Raw genomic sequence first — 17,063 nt, 5'->3', positions numbered from 1 at the left:
TGTGAGGTGGTTTATATGATGTGTGTGTGTGAGGGTGTTTGTGAAAGTGTTTCTATGATAGATGTGTGTGTGTGTGTGTGTGTGTGTGTGTGTGTGTGTGTGTGTGTGTGTGTGTGTGTGTGTGTGTGTGTGTGTGTGTGTGTGTGTGTGTGTGTGTGAGGGGGTTTCTATGATATAGTGGGGCAAAAAAGTATTTAGTCAGCCACCAATTGTGCAAGTTCTCCCACTTAAAAATATGAGAGGTCTGTAATTTTCATCATAGGTACACTTCAACTATGACAGACAAAATGAGGGAAAAAAAATCCAGAAAATCACATTGTAGGATGTTTAATGAATTTATTTGCAAATGATGGTGGAAAATAAGTTATATATTTGTTCAATAACAAAAGTCTTCACAAGGTTTTCACGCACTGTTGCTGGTATTTTGGCCCATTCCTCCATACAGATCTCCTCTAGAGCAGTGATGTTTTGGGGCTGTTGCTGGGCAACACAGACTTTCAACTCCCTCCAAAGATTTTCTATGGGGTTGAGATCTGGAGATTGGCTAGGCCACTCCAGGACCTTGAAATGCTTCTTACGAAGCCACTCCTTCGTTGCCCGGGCGGTGTGTTTGGGATGATTGCTATGCTGAAAGACCCAGCCACGTTTCATCTTCAATGCCCTTGCTGATGGAAGGAGGTTTTCACTCAAAATCATCCATTCATTCTTTCCTTTACACTGATCAGTCGTCCTGGTCCCTTTGCAGAAAAACAGCCCCAAAGCATGATGTTTCCACCCCCATGCTTCACAGTAGATATCGTGTTCTTTGGATGCAACTTAGCATTCTTTGTCCTCCAAACACGACGATTTGAGTTTTTACCAAAAAGTAATATTTTGGTTTCATCTGACCATATGACATTCTCCCAATCTTCTACTGGATCATCCAAATGCTCTCTAGCTTCAGACTGGCCTGGACATGTACTGGCTTAAGCAGGGGGACACGTCTGGCACTGCAGGATTTGAGTCCCTGGCGGCGTAGTGTGTTACTGATGGTAGGCTTTGTTACTTTGGTCCCAGCTCTCTGCAGGTCATTCACTAGGTCCCCCCGTGTGGTTCTGGGATTTTTGCTCACCGTTCTTGTGATCATTTTGACCCCACGGGGTGAGATCTTGCGTGGAGCCCCAGATCGAGGGAGATTATCATTGGTCTTGTATGTCTTCCATTTCCTAATAATTACTCCCACAGTTGATTTCTTCAAACCAAGCTGCTTACCTATTGCAGATTCAGTCTTCCCAGCCTGGTGCAGGTCTACAATGTTGTTTCTGGTGTCCTTTGACAGCTCTTTGGTCTTGGCCATAGTGGAGTTTGGAGTGTGACTGTTTGATGTTGTGGACAGGTGTCTTTTAAACTGATTACAAGTTCAAACAGGTGCCATTAATTACAGGTAATGAGTGGAGGACAGAGGAGCCTCTTAAAGAAGAAGTTACAGGTCTGTGAGAGCCAGAAATCTTGCTTGTTTGTAGGTGACCAAATACTTATTTTCCACCATAATTTGCAAATAAATTCATAAAAAATCCTACAATGTGATTTTCTGGATTTTTTTCTTCTCATTTTGTCTGTCATTGTTGAAGTGTACCTATGATGAAAATTACAGGCCTCTCGCATCTTTTTAAGTGGGAGAACTTGCACAATTGATGGCTGACTAAATACTTTTTTTGCCCCACTGTATGCGTGTGTGTGAGGGGGTTTATATGATAGATGTGTGCGTGTGTGAGGGGGTTTATATGGTATATGTGTGTGTGAGTGGGTTTATATGATAGATGTATGTGTTTGTGCGGGGGTTTCTATGAAGGGCCTCTGAAGAGGAGTATCTTATCATCTACAGGAGGACACCATAATAGAGCTGTGACTGTAGTTACATCTGAAATTTCACACCATTCCCTATATATAATAGTGCACTACTTTTGACCAGCAGGGTCCATAGTAAGTAATGCACTATAATGGTGCCATTTTAGCCACACCCGAATAGAGAGCTGGCTGCTTTACTTTACTAGAGATGGTAGGCTCTATAGATTCTATAATGTCGTAACATGCTGTGACTGTAGCCTACCTGGACACAACAAGCGGAAGGATGAGCATCTTCAACATCCTCATCAGCAGCTCTCCAGGGAACTGGAAATACTTCACTTCCTGTGGGGGGGTGGGTTGGGGGGGGGGGGGTGGAGAAAACAAACAAGCCGTTATTGAAGATGACCGTTATTGAGGATGACAGGTATGGTGGATGACAGGTATTGAGGATGACAGGTAATGAGGATGACAGGTATTGAGGATGACCGGTAGGTAGTGAGGATGACCGGTAGTGAGGATGACAGATATTGAGGATGACAGGTATTGAGGATGACAGGTATGGTGGATGACAGGTATTGAGGATGACAGGTAATGAGGATGACAGGTATGGTGGATGACAGGTATTGAGGATGACAGGTAATGAGGATGACAGGTATTGAGGATGACCGGTAGTGAGGATGACAGGTATTGAGGATGACAGGTAGTGAGGATGACAGCATGCTATTGACATTTCACATGCAGTAGTGAAGTACTCGACAAAAGGAAAATGTACTTTCAGGTACAATTTGGGTAAAACATTTTAGAAATGCTAATGGTTTTATATTTTAAGGAGGTTGTGCAATGAAGTTACTTTTCAAGGAACTCTTATGTCATTGCAAGAAGTACATGCAGTACTAATGTTAAACGTTAAATGCAGAATTCTGAGAATTTTGTTCTGTTCCTCAAAGACGACCTCTCGTGTGTGTCTCATGCAGGGAAGTGTGTGTGTTGTGCAGGGAAGTGTGTGTGTTGTGCAGGGAAGTGTGTGTTTCATTCTGTCCATAATATTTTCCTTTCAGTGTCTGCATGAGTCAAGGTACAGTCAAGGCTCATTAATTATTCAATTTCTCTTTCTAGTCACGTAAATTCTACAGCCAATATAAAGTGGTAAGCGGTTTTTGTAGAATTGTGTGTGTGTGTGTGTGTGTGTGTGTGTGTGTGTGTGTGTGTGTGTGTGGGGGGGAGTATATACTTTGTGTATGAGGGAGTGTTTGTGTATGAGGGAGTGTTTGTATGTGTGAGAGTGTTTGTGTATGAGGGAGTGTTTGTATGTGTGAGAGTGTTTGTGTATGAGGGAGTGTTTGTGTATGAGGGAGTGTTTGTGTATGAGGGAGTGTTTGTGTATGAGGGAGTGTTTGTGTATGAGGGAGTGTTTGTATGTGTGGGAGTGTTTGTGTATGAGGGAGTGTTTGTGTATGAGGGAGTGTTTGTGTATGAGGGAGTGTTTGTGTATGAGGGAGTGTTTGTGTATGAGGGAGTGTTTGTATGTGTGAGAGTGTTTGTGTATGAGGGAGTGTTTGTGTATGAGGGAGTGTTTGTATGTGTGAGAGTGTTTGTGTATGAGGGAGTGTTTGTGTATGAGGGAGTGTTTGTGTATGAGGGAGTGTTTGTGTATGAGGGAGTGTTTGTGTATGAGGGAGTGTTTGTATGGGAGAGTGTTTGTGTAGGGAGTGTTTGTATGTGTGAGAGTGTTTGTGTATGAGGGAGTGTTTGTATGTATGAGAGGAGTGTTTGTGTATGTGTGAGAGTGTTTGTGTATGAGGGAGTGTTTGTATGTGTGAGAGTGTTTGTATGAGGGAGTGTTTGTATGTGTGAGAGTGTTTGTGTATGAGTGTTTGGAGTGAGAGTGTTTGTAGTGTTTGTGTGAGAGTGTTTGTGTATGAGGGAGTGTTTGTGTGTGTGAGAGTGTTTGTGTATGAGGGAGTGTTTGTATGTGTGAGAGTGTTTGTGTATGAGGGAGTGTTTGTATGTGTGAGAGTGTTTGTGTATGAGGGAGTGTTAATGTATGAGGGAGTGTTTGTGTATGAGGGAGTGTTTGTATGTGTGAGAGTGTTTGTGTATGAGGGAGTGTTTGTATGTGTGAGAGTGTTTGTGTATGAGGGAGTGTTTGTGTATGAGGGAGTGTTTGTGTATGAGGGAGTGTTTGAGTGGAGTGTTTGTGTATGAGGGAGTGTTTGTGTATGAGGGAGTGTTTGTGTATGAGGGAGTGTTTGTGTATGAGGGAGTGTTTGTGTATGAGGGAGTGTTTGTGTATGAGGGAGTGTTTGTATGTGTGAGAGTGTTTGTTTGTGTATGTGTGAGAGTGTTTGTGTATGAGGGAGTGTTTGTAGTGTTTGTGTATGAGGGAGTGAGTGTGTTTGTGTATGAGGGATGAGGGAGTGTGTTTGTGAGAGTGTTTGTGTGAGAGTGTTTGTGTATGAGGGAGTGTTTGTATGTGTGAGAGTGTTTGTGTATGAGGGAGTGTTTGTGTAGTGTTTGTATGTGTGAGAGTGTTTGTGTATGAGGGAGTGTTTGTGTTGAGAGTGTTTGTGTATGAGGGAGTGTTTGTATGTGTGAGAGTGTTTGTGTATGAGGGAGTGTGTTTGTATGTGTGAGGGAGTGTTTGTGTATGAGGGAGTGTTTGTATGTGTGAGAGTGTTTGTGTATGAGGGAGTGTTGTATGAGGGAGTGTTTGTGTATGAGGGAGTGTTTTGTGTAGTGTTTGTATGTGTGAGAGTGTTTGTGTATGAGGGAGTGTTTGTATGTGTGAGAGTGTTTGTGTATGAGGGAGTGTTTGTATGTGTGAGAGTGTTTGTTTGTATGAGGGAGTGTTTGTGTAGTGTTTGAGGGAGTGTTTGTGTATGTGGGAGTGTTTGTTTGTGAGGGAGTGTTTGTGTATGAGGGATGTATGTGTGAGAGTGTTTGTGTATGAGGGAGTGTTTGTGTATGAGGGAGTGTTTGTATATGTGGAGTGTTTGTGTATGAGGGAGTGTTTGTGTATGAGGGAGTGTTTGTATGTGTGAGAGTGTTTGTGTATGAGGGAGTGTTTGTGTATGAGGGAGTGTTTGTATGTGTGAGAGTGTTTGTGTATGAGGGAGTGTTTGTATGTGTGAGAGTGTTTGTGTATGAGGGAGTGTTTGTGTGAGAGTGTTTGTGTATGAGGAGTGTGTTTGTAGTGTTTGTGTGAGGGAGTGTTTGTGTATGAGGGAGTGTTTGTGTATGAGGGAGTGTTTGTGTATGAGGGAGTGTTTGTATGTGTGAGAGTGTTTGTGTATGAGGGAGTGTTTGTATGTGTGAGAGTGTTTGTGTATGAGGGAGTGTTTGTGTATGAGGGAGTGTTTGTGTATGAGGGAGTGTTTGTATGTGTGAGAGTGTTTGTGTATGAGGGAGTGGGTACATCTGTAATCAAGGTCATTGTATAAAATAACATAGCTGGAGATGGTGGTCCAGAATATAGATCTGTTTCAGATACTGGCAGTAGGTTTCATCCCACTAGGCAGTCCAGTTCAACTTCTGGTTTTGATTTACATTTGGTTGAGTTGTCAACGAACCTGAATTCAACATGAAATCAACAAAAAATGTCACCATGTCATGGGACTTAGGTTAAAAGTTGGATGAAGAAAATACGAAATTCCAATCAGTTTTCCAAGTTGATTCAATGTCATCACACTCATTTTTGTTGTTGAAGTAACGTGGAAACAATGTTGATTCAACCAGTTTTTCCCCCCAGTGGGATGTATTGCAGTGCATTGCAACAGGTGTTGGAGTGGTCTTGAATTTATCAGATTATAGTTTTTGCTTAGACCTAACACATTGACTCTGACTGATTGCTGACAGTTGTTATGAAGTTAGTTTCTGATGGCAGCTCAGTATTCAACTGGTGTAGCCAATAGCGCAGAGCGATATCCTAGTCTGACAATTACTCTGAATGAAAAGGAGAGCTAACAGTGAGGAATAGTAGAATGGACAGTAGGACAGAAAACCCTGTAGACTTAACAGACAAGCTTCTCCGAAACATCCCAACGAAAATCAACTCTTTAGATTAAAGTTAATCTTGACAAGAGAATCAGGCAGCCCTGATTGTACTTTCATGTACAAAACCTCAGATTTAACCCTCGACACATAGACACTTCCACACCACACGTCCTAAAACTGGCCTTGATCCAGAGCACCTGTCAACAACAACCCACTGTTCCTCTCTCTCTCCATCTACCCCTCCCCCTAACTCAAATCAACCTCCATCCTCCATCATGTTTAGCCCAGTCAGAGGGAAGTTGGCAGTTTGTCAAAACTTTGAAAAAACTTCTTTACTCTACGCTATCACTTTGGTGGCATGGCTAGGTGAATCTGCCACAGGAGTCGATGGAGCATTATCCATTTTATAGGTCACAGCAGGGGGAGGCTATCTTCTCCTGTCCACAGAGGAGATGGACGAGAGAGAGAAGTAGAGAGATGGAGACAGAAATGGATGGGGAGAGAGGGAGAAAGAGATAGATTGAGAGAGGGAGAGAGCAGGAGAGAGACATACATATACACGTAAAGACGAATAGAGAGAGAGTGAGAGTGATGGATAAAACATGACTTGACGTAAATCTCCATACCCTGCCATGTCTGTGAGAGATAAACATATATTTTTTATGTAGGGCCACAGTCATAGTCTGCTTATGTTAACCTGCACTTCGGTGTTCAGAGCAAAACACCCACTGGTCACACACTGGTTGACTCAGTTATTTCCACTTAATTTCAATGAAATGATGTTGAACCAATGTGGAATAGACGTTGAATTGACGTCTGTGCCCAGTAGGGAAACCCCAGCAATTGCAGTGACTTGAATGTCTACAGCTTTGTAGTGGACAACCTTGGTCAGACCACATTGTATCACCTTAAAGCATTCTGCTGTTATGTCACATTCTGTTGTGTTAAACCATTGATGTAGTGGAGGGCACCTTTTTGATTTTGCGCAGGCATTTACCCACCTATCATGGAAAAATGCATTGAAACTATAGGGATCATTACTTTATTCACCATGAATGACAATCAGCGTTAACCAAACCATTATTATTTACTTATACATCCCTGTGTGCAACCATGCATGACTAGTGGGTGGCTGAGGTCATTTGTTTACTGTACTGTGCATTCAGAAAGTATTAAGTATTAAAGTTACAGCTTTATTCTAAAATTGATTACGTAAAAAAACTTCTTATCAATCTACACAAACTAAACCATAATGACAAAGCAAAAACAGGTTTTTAGAAATAAATAATAATCTGAAATACCTTATTTACATAAGAATTAAGACCCTTTGCTATGAGACTCTTTGGAGAGACCTGAAAATAGCTGTGCAGTGACACTCCCCATTCAACCTGACAGAGCTTGAGAGGATCTGCAGAGAAGAATGGGAGAATGTTACTCAATACATGTGTCAAATCAAATCGAGTCAAATTTGATTTGTCACTTACCGTGAAATGCTTATTTACAAGCCCTTACAATGCAGTTCAAGAAATAGAGTTGAGAAAATATTTACTAAATAACTAAAGTAAAAAATACAATAAAAAGTAATACAATAACATAACAATTACTAGGCCATATACAAGGGGTGCCGGTACCGAGTCAATGTGCGGGGGTACATGTTATTTGAGGTAATTTGTACATGTAGGTAGGGGTAAAGTGACTATGCATTGATAATAAACAGTGCAAAGCAGCTGGGGGGTCAATGTAAATAGTCCAGTGGTCATTTGATTAATTGTTCAGCAGTCTTATGGCTTGGGGGTAGACGCTGTAAAGGAGCGTTTTGGTCCTAGACTTGGCGCTCTGGTACCACTTGCTGTGCGGTAGCAGAGAGAACAGTCTATGACTTGGGTGACTGGGGTCTTTGACAATTTTTTGGGTCTTCCTCTGACACCGCCTAGTATATTGGTCCTGGATGGCAGAAAGCTTGGCACCTGTGATGTACTGGGCCGTACGCACTACCCTTTCTAACGCCTTACAGTTGAATGCTGAGCAGTTGTCATACCAGGTGGTGATGCAACTGGTCAGGATGCTCTCGATGGTGCAACTGTATAACGTTTTGAGGATCTGGGGACACATACCAGATCTTTTTAGTCTCCTGAGGGGGAAAAGGTTTTGTCGTGCCCTCTTCACGACTGTCTTGGTGTGTTTGGATCATGATAGTTTGTGGACACCAAGGAACTTAGCTCTCGACCTGCTCCACTACAGTTCCGTCGATGAGAATGGTGGCGTGCTCTGTCCTCCTTTTCCTGTAGTCCACAATCATTTCCTTGGTCTTCATCATGTTGAGGGAGAGGTTGTTGTCCTGGCACCACACGGCCAGGTCTCTAATCTCATCGTTGTTGGTGATCAGCGGGATTTCTTATAGGCGTCTGGATTTGTGTCCCGCTGCTTGAAAGCGGCAGCTCGGTGCGGATGTTGTCTGCTTTCATTGGCATTGTCAATGAACTTATTGCTGAAGCCAGTGACTGATGTGGTGTCCTCGTCAATGCCATTAGATGAATCTCGGAACATATTCCAGTCTGTGCTGCAAAACAGTCCTGTAGCGTAGCATCCGCCTCATCTGACTACTTCCGTATCGAGCGAGTCACTGGTACTTCCTGATTTAGTTTTTTGCTTGTAAGCAGGAATGCTAAAATGTCTAAAAACCTATTTTTGCTTTGTCATTACAGGCTCTAAGTATTGGTTAGAGCCTGTAAGTAAGCATTTCACTGTAAGGTGAACCTGTTGTATTCGGCGCACGTGACAAATAAACTTTGATTTGATTTGTATTGTGTGTAGATTGATGAGGGGGAAAAAACAATTTAATCAATTTTAGAATAAGGCTGTAACATAACAAAATGTGGAAAAAGTGAAGGGGTCTGAATACTTTCCAAATGCACTGTATATGTTATGTCACTCAGCCTTAAAAGCACACACTAAAAGTAATCGGTGGAGTGCTACTACTCTCATAACTAAGGGATGTTTACCGGCATACAGAATTCAGTTTAGCAGAGTAACATGATTACACAGCCACACTTCCAGAGGGTTTTCAGAAACAACTTGAGCATGGCTTTGGCAGGTCTAGGGTTTGCCTTTAATTTGGGTCTTCTTTAGAAAGCTGACCACTCTGATCATAACTGTAGACACTGGTTATACCTGTAGAATTCTCTGGTAAATATGGAATGACATTGAGCATGACAGGAGAAAAGAGAAAATAGCAGCAAAGAATTGCATCTCAGTGCTTTGAGTCAAAAGGGAATGCAAACAGAGCATTGCTTTGGCAATGTTAACATATGTATCCCATGCCAATAAAGTCCCTTAAAATGAATTGAATTGAGAGCGAGAGAGAGAGAGAGAGAGAGAGAGAGAGAGAGAGAGAGAGAGAGAGACAGACAGACAGACAGACAGACAGACAGACAGACAGACAGACAGACAGACAGACAGACAGACAGACAGACAGACAGACAGACAGACAGACAGAGACAGAGAGAGAGTACGAAAAGAGAAAATAACAGTAGAGTTGTGTAATGTCCACTTACAAAATGGAATAAGGTCGCAATTTATTTGGATAGTCCATCTGTAGATGCTCTAATACAGTGGTGGAAAGTACGTTAGTAAAACATACTTTGAAGTACTACTTAAGTAGTTATTTGTGGTATCTGTACTTTTCTTTACTATTTATATTTGTTGCAACTTTTACTTTTACTTCAAAACATTTCTAAAGACAGTAATGTACATTTTACTCCATACATTTCTCCTGACACCCAAAAGTACTTGTTACATTTTGACTGGCTAGCAGTACAAGAAAATTGTCAAATTCATGTACTTATCAAAAGGTCATCCCTGTTGTCTCTGATCTGACGGACTCACTAAACACAAATGCTTCGTTTGTGAATCATGTCTGAATATTTGATTGTGCCCCTGGCTATTCGCAAACAAACAAAACAAGAAAATGGTGCCGTCGGGTTTGCTTAATACAGGGAATTTTAAACAATTCATACTTTTACTTTTACTTTCAAAACTTAAGTATTGTTTAGCATTTACATTTGATACTTAAGTATGTTTTGAACCAAATTCTTGTAGAATAGTATTTTACTGGGTGACTTTCACATTCACTTGAATTAAATTCTATTAAGGTATTTTTATTTTTACTAGAGAGAGAGAGAGAGAGAGAGAGAGAGAGAGAGAGGAACAAGGAGAGGGAAGAGAGAGGAGGAGTGATAGAGGAAGAGGGACAGTGGGAGAGAGAGAGAGAGAGAGAGAGAGAGAGAGAGAGAGGAACAAGGAGAGGGAAGAGAGAGGAGGAGTGATAGAGGAAGAGGGACAGTGGGAGAGAGAGAGAGAGAGAGTAAATATGGGGAGAGAAGGAGAGGGGAGAGAGAGAGAGAGAGAGAGAGAGAGAGAGAGAGAGAGAGGGAGAGAGAAAGAGAGAGAGAGAGAGATTAACATTCATACTTAGCATTGATTGATTTTCAAGAGGCTTTTGGGTTACACAAATTAGAGTGGACTTTGACTTAGTCATACTGGTGGTTGATTTGACAAGAGTTCTTATATTGGAAAAACAGGACCCATTATGATTAAATGAGGTTCATATCAATGTCATCCATAAGAATTATGTTTTTCATTTCTTAGCTAGCTACCCAAATAGAATAATCATGTGTAAACGATGTTCTATACAGTGTCTTGTGAATGGCCAAATATTCCTCAACGTGCAGTGAGGGTTACACAGTCACACATTGCAAAGACGAAGGGAGAGAGAGTGAGAGTGGAGAGGGGGTAGAGAGAGAAAGAGAGAGAGAGAGAGGAACAAGGAGAGGGAAGAGAGAGGAGGAGTGATAGAGGAAGAGGGACAGTGGGAGAGAGAGAGAGAGGAAGAGTGATAGAGGAAGAGGGACAGTGGGAGAGAGAGAGAGAAAGAGAGAGAGAGAGGAACAAGGAGAGGGAAGAAGGAGGAGGAGGAGCGATAGAGGAAGAGGGACAAGGAGAGGGAAGAGAGGGGAGGAGTGATAGAGGAAGAGGGACAGTGGGAGAGAGAGAGAGAGAGAGAGAGAGAGAGAGAGGAGATGGAAGAGAGAGGAGAAGTGATAGAGGAAGAGGGACAAGGAGAGGGAAGAGAGAGGAGGAGTGATAGAGGAAGAGGGACAGTGGGAGAGAGAGAGAGAGAGGAACAAGGAGAGGGAAGAGAGAGGAGGAGTGATAGAGTAAGAGGGACAGTGAGAGAGAGAGAGAGAGAGAGAGAGAGAGAGAGAGAGAGAGAGAGAGAGAGAGAGAGGGAGAGGAATAAATAGAGGGAGATAGAGTTTTGAGTTTAAAAAAAAACTTTGTTTTATACTATTAACACAAATAATGGCACACATACTCCTCCACAAAACGTTTCACTCCTCCTTAAGCCCACTTCTCCTCAAACATTGGGATATCTTTTACAGCCGTGAAGAACTCAAAATCCACTTTTATTCTCGCTTTGACTAATTCCTTAAAACACATCTTACATCCTACCCATATCCCGTGTCTATTGTATGTTTCCTACTCTGAAAAAATTACATTTTAGCTTGTCCCAAAATAAAACTTAACAGTTGACATTTTCTTTTCTGTTGCATAATTTATTGAAACCCCAAAATAAACTAGTAGTATTGAAAAAGTCCCCATACAGCTGTAAACAAAGACTCCAGTATTTCCAAGAGAGGCTTTATCCTCTCACACTATAAAACAGTCATTTAAAAAAATTGTATATTACAAAAAGGACATCCGTCTCCAACATCTGAGTTAATGACAGATACAAAAGCATTAACTGCCGTGATGCCATGCAACACCCTCCATTACACATCACCAGTACCCTTTTGTAATGGTGGCTTGTACAGTGATCTCCATGCTGGCTTTACCTTGTCATCAAGGCCCAGTTTTACCCTCCGAGTGTCTTTTCTATTTTCAAATGTATCTTTATTTAAAACCTTGACACACCCCGTATGTATATAAGTCCTTCCCATTCACCTCATCCAAACCCATCTCTTCCAACCCTCTCAAATCCAGTAACAATGCCTTTCTTTCTGACTCTGGGATGTTGGGTGTCTTGGAAATGTGACGTTTTCATCTTGCACCTTTTTCTTGTGACTGTTGAGCATAATCCCCTCTTCTGCTGACAGAGTCGTCCTGCAGCTTCCTAGCAGTTGTCTGACAATTCTTTCCGATCTCACTCGCAAATGTTCAGCTACCCGTCCTCTGTCTATTAAGGTGGGCCGGGCCATGTACATTAACTGTTTTAGGGTGATGGTTTTGCCCTTCATCAGAATCGTGGAGAAATGTGAAACAGCTGCAGTTGTACAATCCAGTCCTGCCCCATAATACACCAGAGGTTCCTCCAGCAGCCAATGCACTGACTCCATTGTAGTTCTTCTGGACACCTTAATTATACTTCAAACCTTAAGGTCTCAGTAAAACAGACCTTATCCCAGACCTGAACAGACCTTAACCTAATCCACTTACGTGCTGTAGTACAAGAGCTTTTTCCCCCTCCTGTTTTGACAAATACAGAACACTTTGTGGAACCCAGTGATGTTTATCCCAAAAGAAATCTACAATAATTGCCTGTATCTTAGCCAGAAGGCCAGACAGTGGCTCTAAACACGACAACCGATGCCACAATGCAGAAGTAACCACATTATTAACAATAATAGTGTGCCTCCTGTAGACATACAAGTCAACAACCAACGTCATCTCCTCATGCTCCCTTCCACCACTTCAACCACCCCATTCCAATTGTTTTCCATAGTCCCCTAGGTACTCCAAGATACTTAAAAAAACCCTTACACCATTCCAGCCCCCCTGGCAAAACAATTTGTCCTTGAGTCTGATTTTATGCTATCATACCCAATGATAGCACCCACGGCTTAGCCACATTCGTCCACGGAACACCCTGCAGCAGCAGGAATCTTTACCCCATGCCGCCGACTAAGTTTTTCAAACTCCAAACCTCCACAAGTGGCCATTGCAACCAGACCCTCCCGCCTGTTGTGCACTTGAGATAAACAACCTCAAATATCCCACCACCCCTATACATGCTTAGTGATAGTGAGACAATATAACCTTAAAGAGAGATAGGGAGAGGGAGAGAGAGAGGGAGAGAGAGAGGGAGAGAGAGAGAGGGAGAGGGAGAGAAAGAGAGAGAGATATAGAGAGAAGACGGAGAGAAAGAGAGAGAGAGAGAGAGAGAGAGAGAGAGAGATAGGGAGAAAGAGAGAGAGCGAGGGAGAGAGAGAGATGGAGACCCAGGGTAAAAGATAGATGTGATGATACATAAAAGATGAAAGAGTGGGAGAGAATGGGATTGATAAAAAAATATGAGTTTCACAGGAAATAGAGTGGGCTTTGACTTAGTCATACTGGTGGTTGATTTGACAAGAGTTCTTATATTGGAAAAACAGGATTCATTATGATTAAATGAGGTTCATATCAATGTCATCCATAAGAATTATGTTTTTCATTTCTTAGCTAGCTACCCAAATAGAATAATCATGTGTAAACGATGTTCTATACAGTGTCTTGTGAATGGCCAAATATTCCTCAACGTGCAGTGAGGGTTACACAGTCACACATTGCAAAGACAAAGGGAGAGAGAGTGAGAGTGGAGAGAGGGAGAGAGCAAGAAGAGGGTGAGACAGAGAGAGGAGATGGAGAGAGAGAGAGAAGAGGGTGAGCCAGAGAGAGAGAAGAGGGAGAGACAGAGAGGGAGGAGATGGGAGAGAGAGAGAAGAGGGTGAGACAGAGAGAGAGAAGAGGGTGAGACAGAGAGAGAGGAGATGGAGAGAGAGAGAGAGAAGAGGGTGAGACAGAGAGAGAGAAGAGGGTGAGACAGAGAGGGAGGAGATGGAGAGAGAGAGAGCAAGAAGAGGGTGAGACAGAGAGAGGAGATGGAGAGAGAGAGAGAAGAGGGTGAGACAGAGAGAGAGAAGAGGGTGAGACAGAGAGGGAGGAGATGGAGAGAGAGAGAGCAAGAAGAGGGTGAGACAGAGAGAGGAGATGGAGAGAGAGAGCAAGAAGAGGGTGAGACAGAGAGAGGAGATGGAGAGAGAGAGAAGAGGGTGAGACAGAGAGAGAGAAGAGGGTGAGACAGAGAGGGAGGAGATGGAGAGAGAGAGAGAGAGAGAGAGAGAGAGAGAGAGAGAGAGAGAGAAGAGGGTGAGACAGAGAGAGAGAGGAGGGTGAGACAGAGAGAGAGGAGATGGAGAGAGAGAGAGAAGAGGGTGAGACAGAGAGAGAGAAGAGGGTGAGACAGAGAGGGAGGAGATGGAGAGAGAGAGAGAGAGAGAGCAAGAAGAGGGTGAGACAGAGAGAGGAGATGGAGAGAGAGAGAGAGAAGAGGGTGAGACAGAGAGAGAGAAGAGGTTGAGACAGAGAGGGAGGAGATGGAGAGAGAGAGAGAGACAGAAGAGGGTGAGACAGAGAGAGAAGAGGGTGAGACAGAGAGAGAGGAGATGGAGAGAGAGAGAGAGAGAGAGAAGAGGGTGAGAGAGAGGAGATGGAAAGAGAGAGTGAGAGATAAAAAAGCCTTTGACTCAATTTGGCATGAGGGTCTGCTGTACAAATCGATGGAAAGTGGTGTTGGGGAAAAACTTGCAACATTATAAAATTGATGTACACAAACAACAGGTGTGCGGTTAAAATTGGCAAAAAACACAAACATCTCTTTCCACGGGGCCGTGGGGTGAAACAGGGATGCGGCCACAAAAAACTATACATAGCTCAGCCTCAACATCAGCACCATAGGTAAGTTCCACAAAGCTGTGACCGATCTGAGAAACAAGGCAAGAAGGTACATCAAAAGGAACATAAAATTCGACTTACGAATTAGGATCTGGCAAAAAATATTTGAATCAGTTGTAGAACACATTGTCCTTTATGGTTGTGAGGTTTGGGGTCCTCTCACCAACCAAAAATTCACAAAATGGGACAAACACGAAATTGAAAATCTGCATGCAGAATTCTGCAAAAATATCCTCTGTGTACAACATAAAACACCAAATAATGCACGCAGAGCAGAATTAGGCCGATACCCGCTAATGATCAAAATCTAGAAAAGAGCTGATAAATTCTACAACCACCTAAAAGGAAGTGATTCACAACAGTGGTAGGCGTGATCACCGACAAGGACGACACAGCCTATAGGGAGGAGGTCAGAGACCTGGCCGGGTGGTGCCAGAATAACAACCTATCCCTCAACGTAACCAAGACTAAGGAGACGATTGTGGACTACAGTGAAAGGAGGACAGAGCACGCCCCCATTCTCATCGACGGGGCTGTAGTGGAGCAGGTTGAGAGCTTCAAGTTCCTTGGTGTCCATATCAACAACAAACTAGAATGGTCCAAACACACCAAGACAGTCTTGAAGAGGACACGACAAAGCCTATTCCCCCTCAGGAAACTAAAAGATTTGGCATGGGTCCTGAGATCCTCAAAAGGTTCTACAGCTACAACATCGAGGGCATCCTGACCGGTTGCATCACTGCCTGGTACGGCAATTGCTAGGCCTCCGACCGCAAGACACTACAGAGGGTAGTGCGTACGGCCCAGTACATCACTGGGGCTAAGCTGCCTGCCATCCAGGACCTCTACACCAGGCGGTATCAGAGGAAGGCCTTAAAAATTGTAAAAGACCCCAGCCACCCCAGTCATAGACTGTTCTCTCTACTACCACATGGCAAGCAGTACCGAATTGCCAAATCTAGGACAAAAAGGCTTCTCAACAGTTTTTACCCCAAGCCATAAGACTCCTGAACAGGTAATCAAATGGCTACCTGGACTATTTCCATTGTGTGTGTCCCCCAACCCCTCTTTATACGCTGCTGCTACTCTTTATTCATCATCAAATCAAATCAAATCAAATTTTATTTGTCACATACACATGGTTAGCAGATGTTAATGTGAGTGTAGCGAAATGCTTGTGCTTCTAGTTCCGACAGTGCAGTTATAACCAACAAGTAATCTAACTAACAATTCCTAAACTACTGTCTTATACACAGTGTAAGGGGATAAAGAATATGGACATAAGGATATATGAATGAGTGATGGTACAGAGCAGCATAGGCAAGATACAGTAGATGGTATCGAGTACAGTATATACATATGAGATGAGTATGTAAACAAAGTGGCATAGTTAAAGTGGCTAGTGATACATGTATTACATAAGGATGCAGTCGATGATATAGAGTACAGTATATACGTATGCATATGAGAAGAATAATGTAGGGTAAGTAACATTATATAAGGTAGCATTGTTTAAAGTGGCTAGTGATATATTTACATCATTTCCCATCAATTCCCATTATTAAAGTGGCTGGAGTTGAGTCAGTGTCAGTGTGTTGGCAGCAGCCACTCAATGTTAGTGGTGGATGTTTAACAGTCTGATGGCCTTGAGATAGAAGCTGTTTTTCAGTCTCTCGGTCCCAGCTTTGATGCACCTGTACTGACCTCGCCTTCTGGATGATAGCGGGGTGAACAGGCAGTGGCTCGGGTGGTTGATGTCCTTGATGATCTTTATGGCCTTCCTGTAACATCGGGTGGTGTAGGTGTCCTGGAGGGCAGGTAGTTTGCCCCCGGTGATGCGTTGTGCAGACCTCACTACCCTCTGGAGAGCCTTACGGTTGAAGGCGGAGCAGTTGCCGTACCAGGCGGTGATACAGCCCGCCAGGATGCTCTCGATTGTGCATCTGTAGAAGTTTGTGAGTGCTTTTGGTGACAAGCCGAATTTCTTCAGCCTCCTGAGGTTGAAGAGGCGCTGCTTGCGCCTTCTTCACGATGCTGTCTGTGTGAGTGGACCAATTCAGTTTGTCTGTGATGTGTATGCCGAGGAACTTAAAACTTGCTACTCTCTCCACTACTGTTCCATCGATGTGGATAGGGGGGTGTTCCCTCTGCTGTTTCCTGAAGTCCACAATCATCTCCTTAGTTTTGTTGACGTTGGGTGTGAGGTTATTTTCCTGACACCACACTTCGAGGGCCCTCACCTCCTCCCTGTAGGCCGTCTCGTCATTGTTGGTAATCAAGCCTACCACTGTTGTGTCGTCCGCAAACTTGATGATTGAGTTGGAGGCGTGCGTGGCCACGCAGTCGTGGGTGAACAGGGAGTACAGGAGAGGGCTCAGAACGCACCCTTGTGGGGCCCCAGTGTTGAGGATCAGCGGGGAGGAGATGTTGTTACCTACCCTCACCACCTGTCCAGTACCCAGTACCCAGTT

The 17,063-nt window shown here is 43.3% G+C and overlaps 1 protein-coding gene across 1 annotated transcript in view; it reads right to left on the bottom strand.

Annotated features, from left to right (window-relative positions):
• The window catches only part of slc1a7b (solute carrier family 1 member 7b), a 138,844-nt gene that overhangs the window by 108,511 nt on the left and 13,270 nt on the right, over positions 1-17,063 (bottom strand). The window contains exon 2 of the mRNA XM_064933238.1: positions 2,090-2,169. Coding sequence (XP_064789310.1) covers positions 2,090-2,169 — 80 coding nt within the window. The remainder of the gene's footprint in view (positions 1-2,089; positions 2,170-17,063) is intronic.

This window comes from Oncorhynchus masou, chromosome 24 (assembly GCF_036934945.1).
Source record: "Oncorhynchus masou masou isolate Uvic2021 chromosome 24, UVic_Omas_1.1, whole genome shotgun sequence".
NCBI lineage: Eukaryota > Metazoa > Chordata > Actinopteri > Salmoniformes > Salmonidae > Oncorhynchus > Oncorhynchus masou.
Note: the sequence above shows the minus strand (reverse complement) of the source record. Positions and strands in the feature narration are given on the sequence as shown.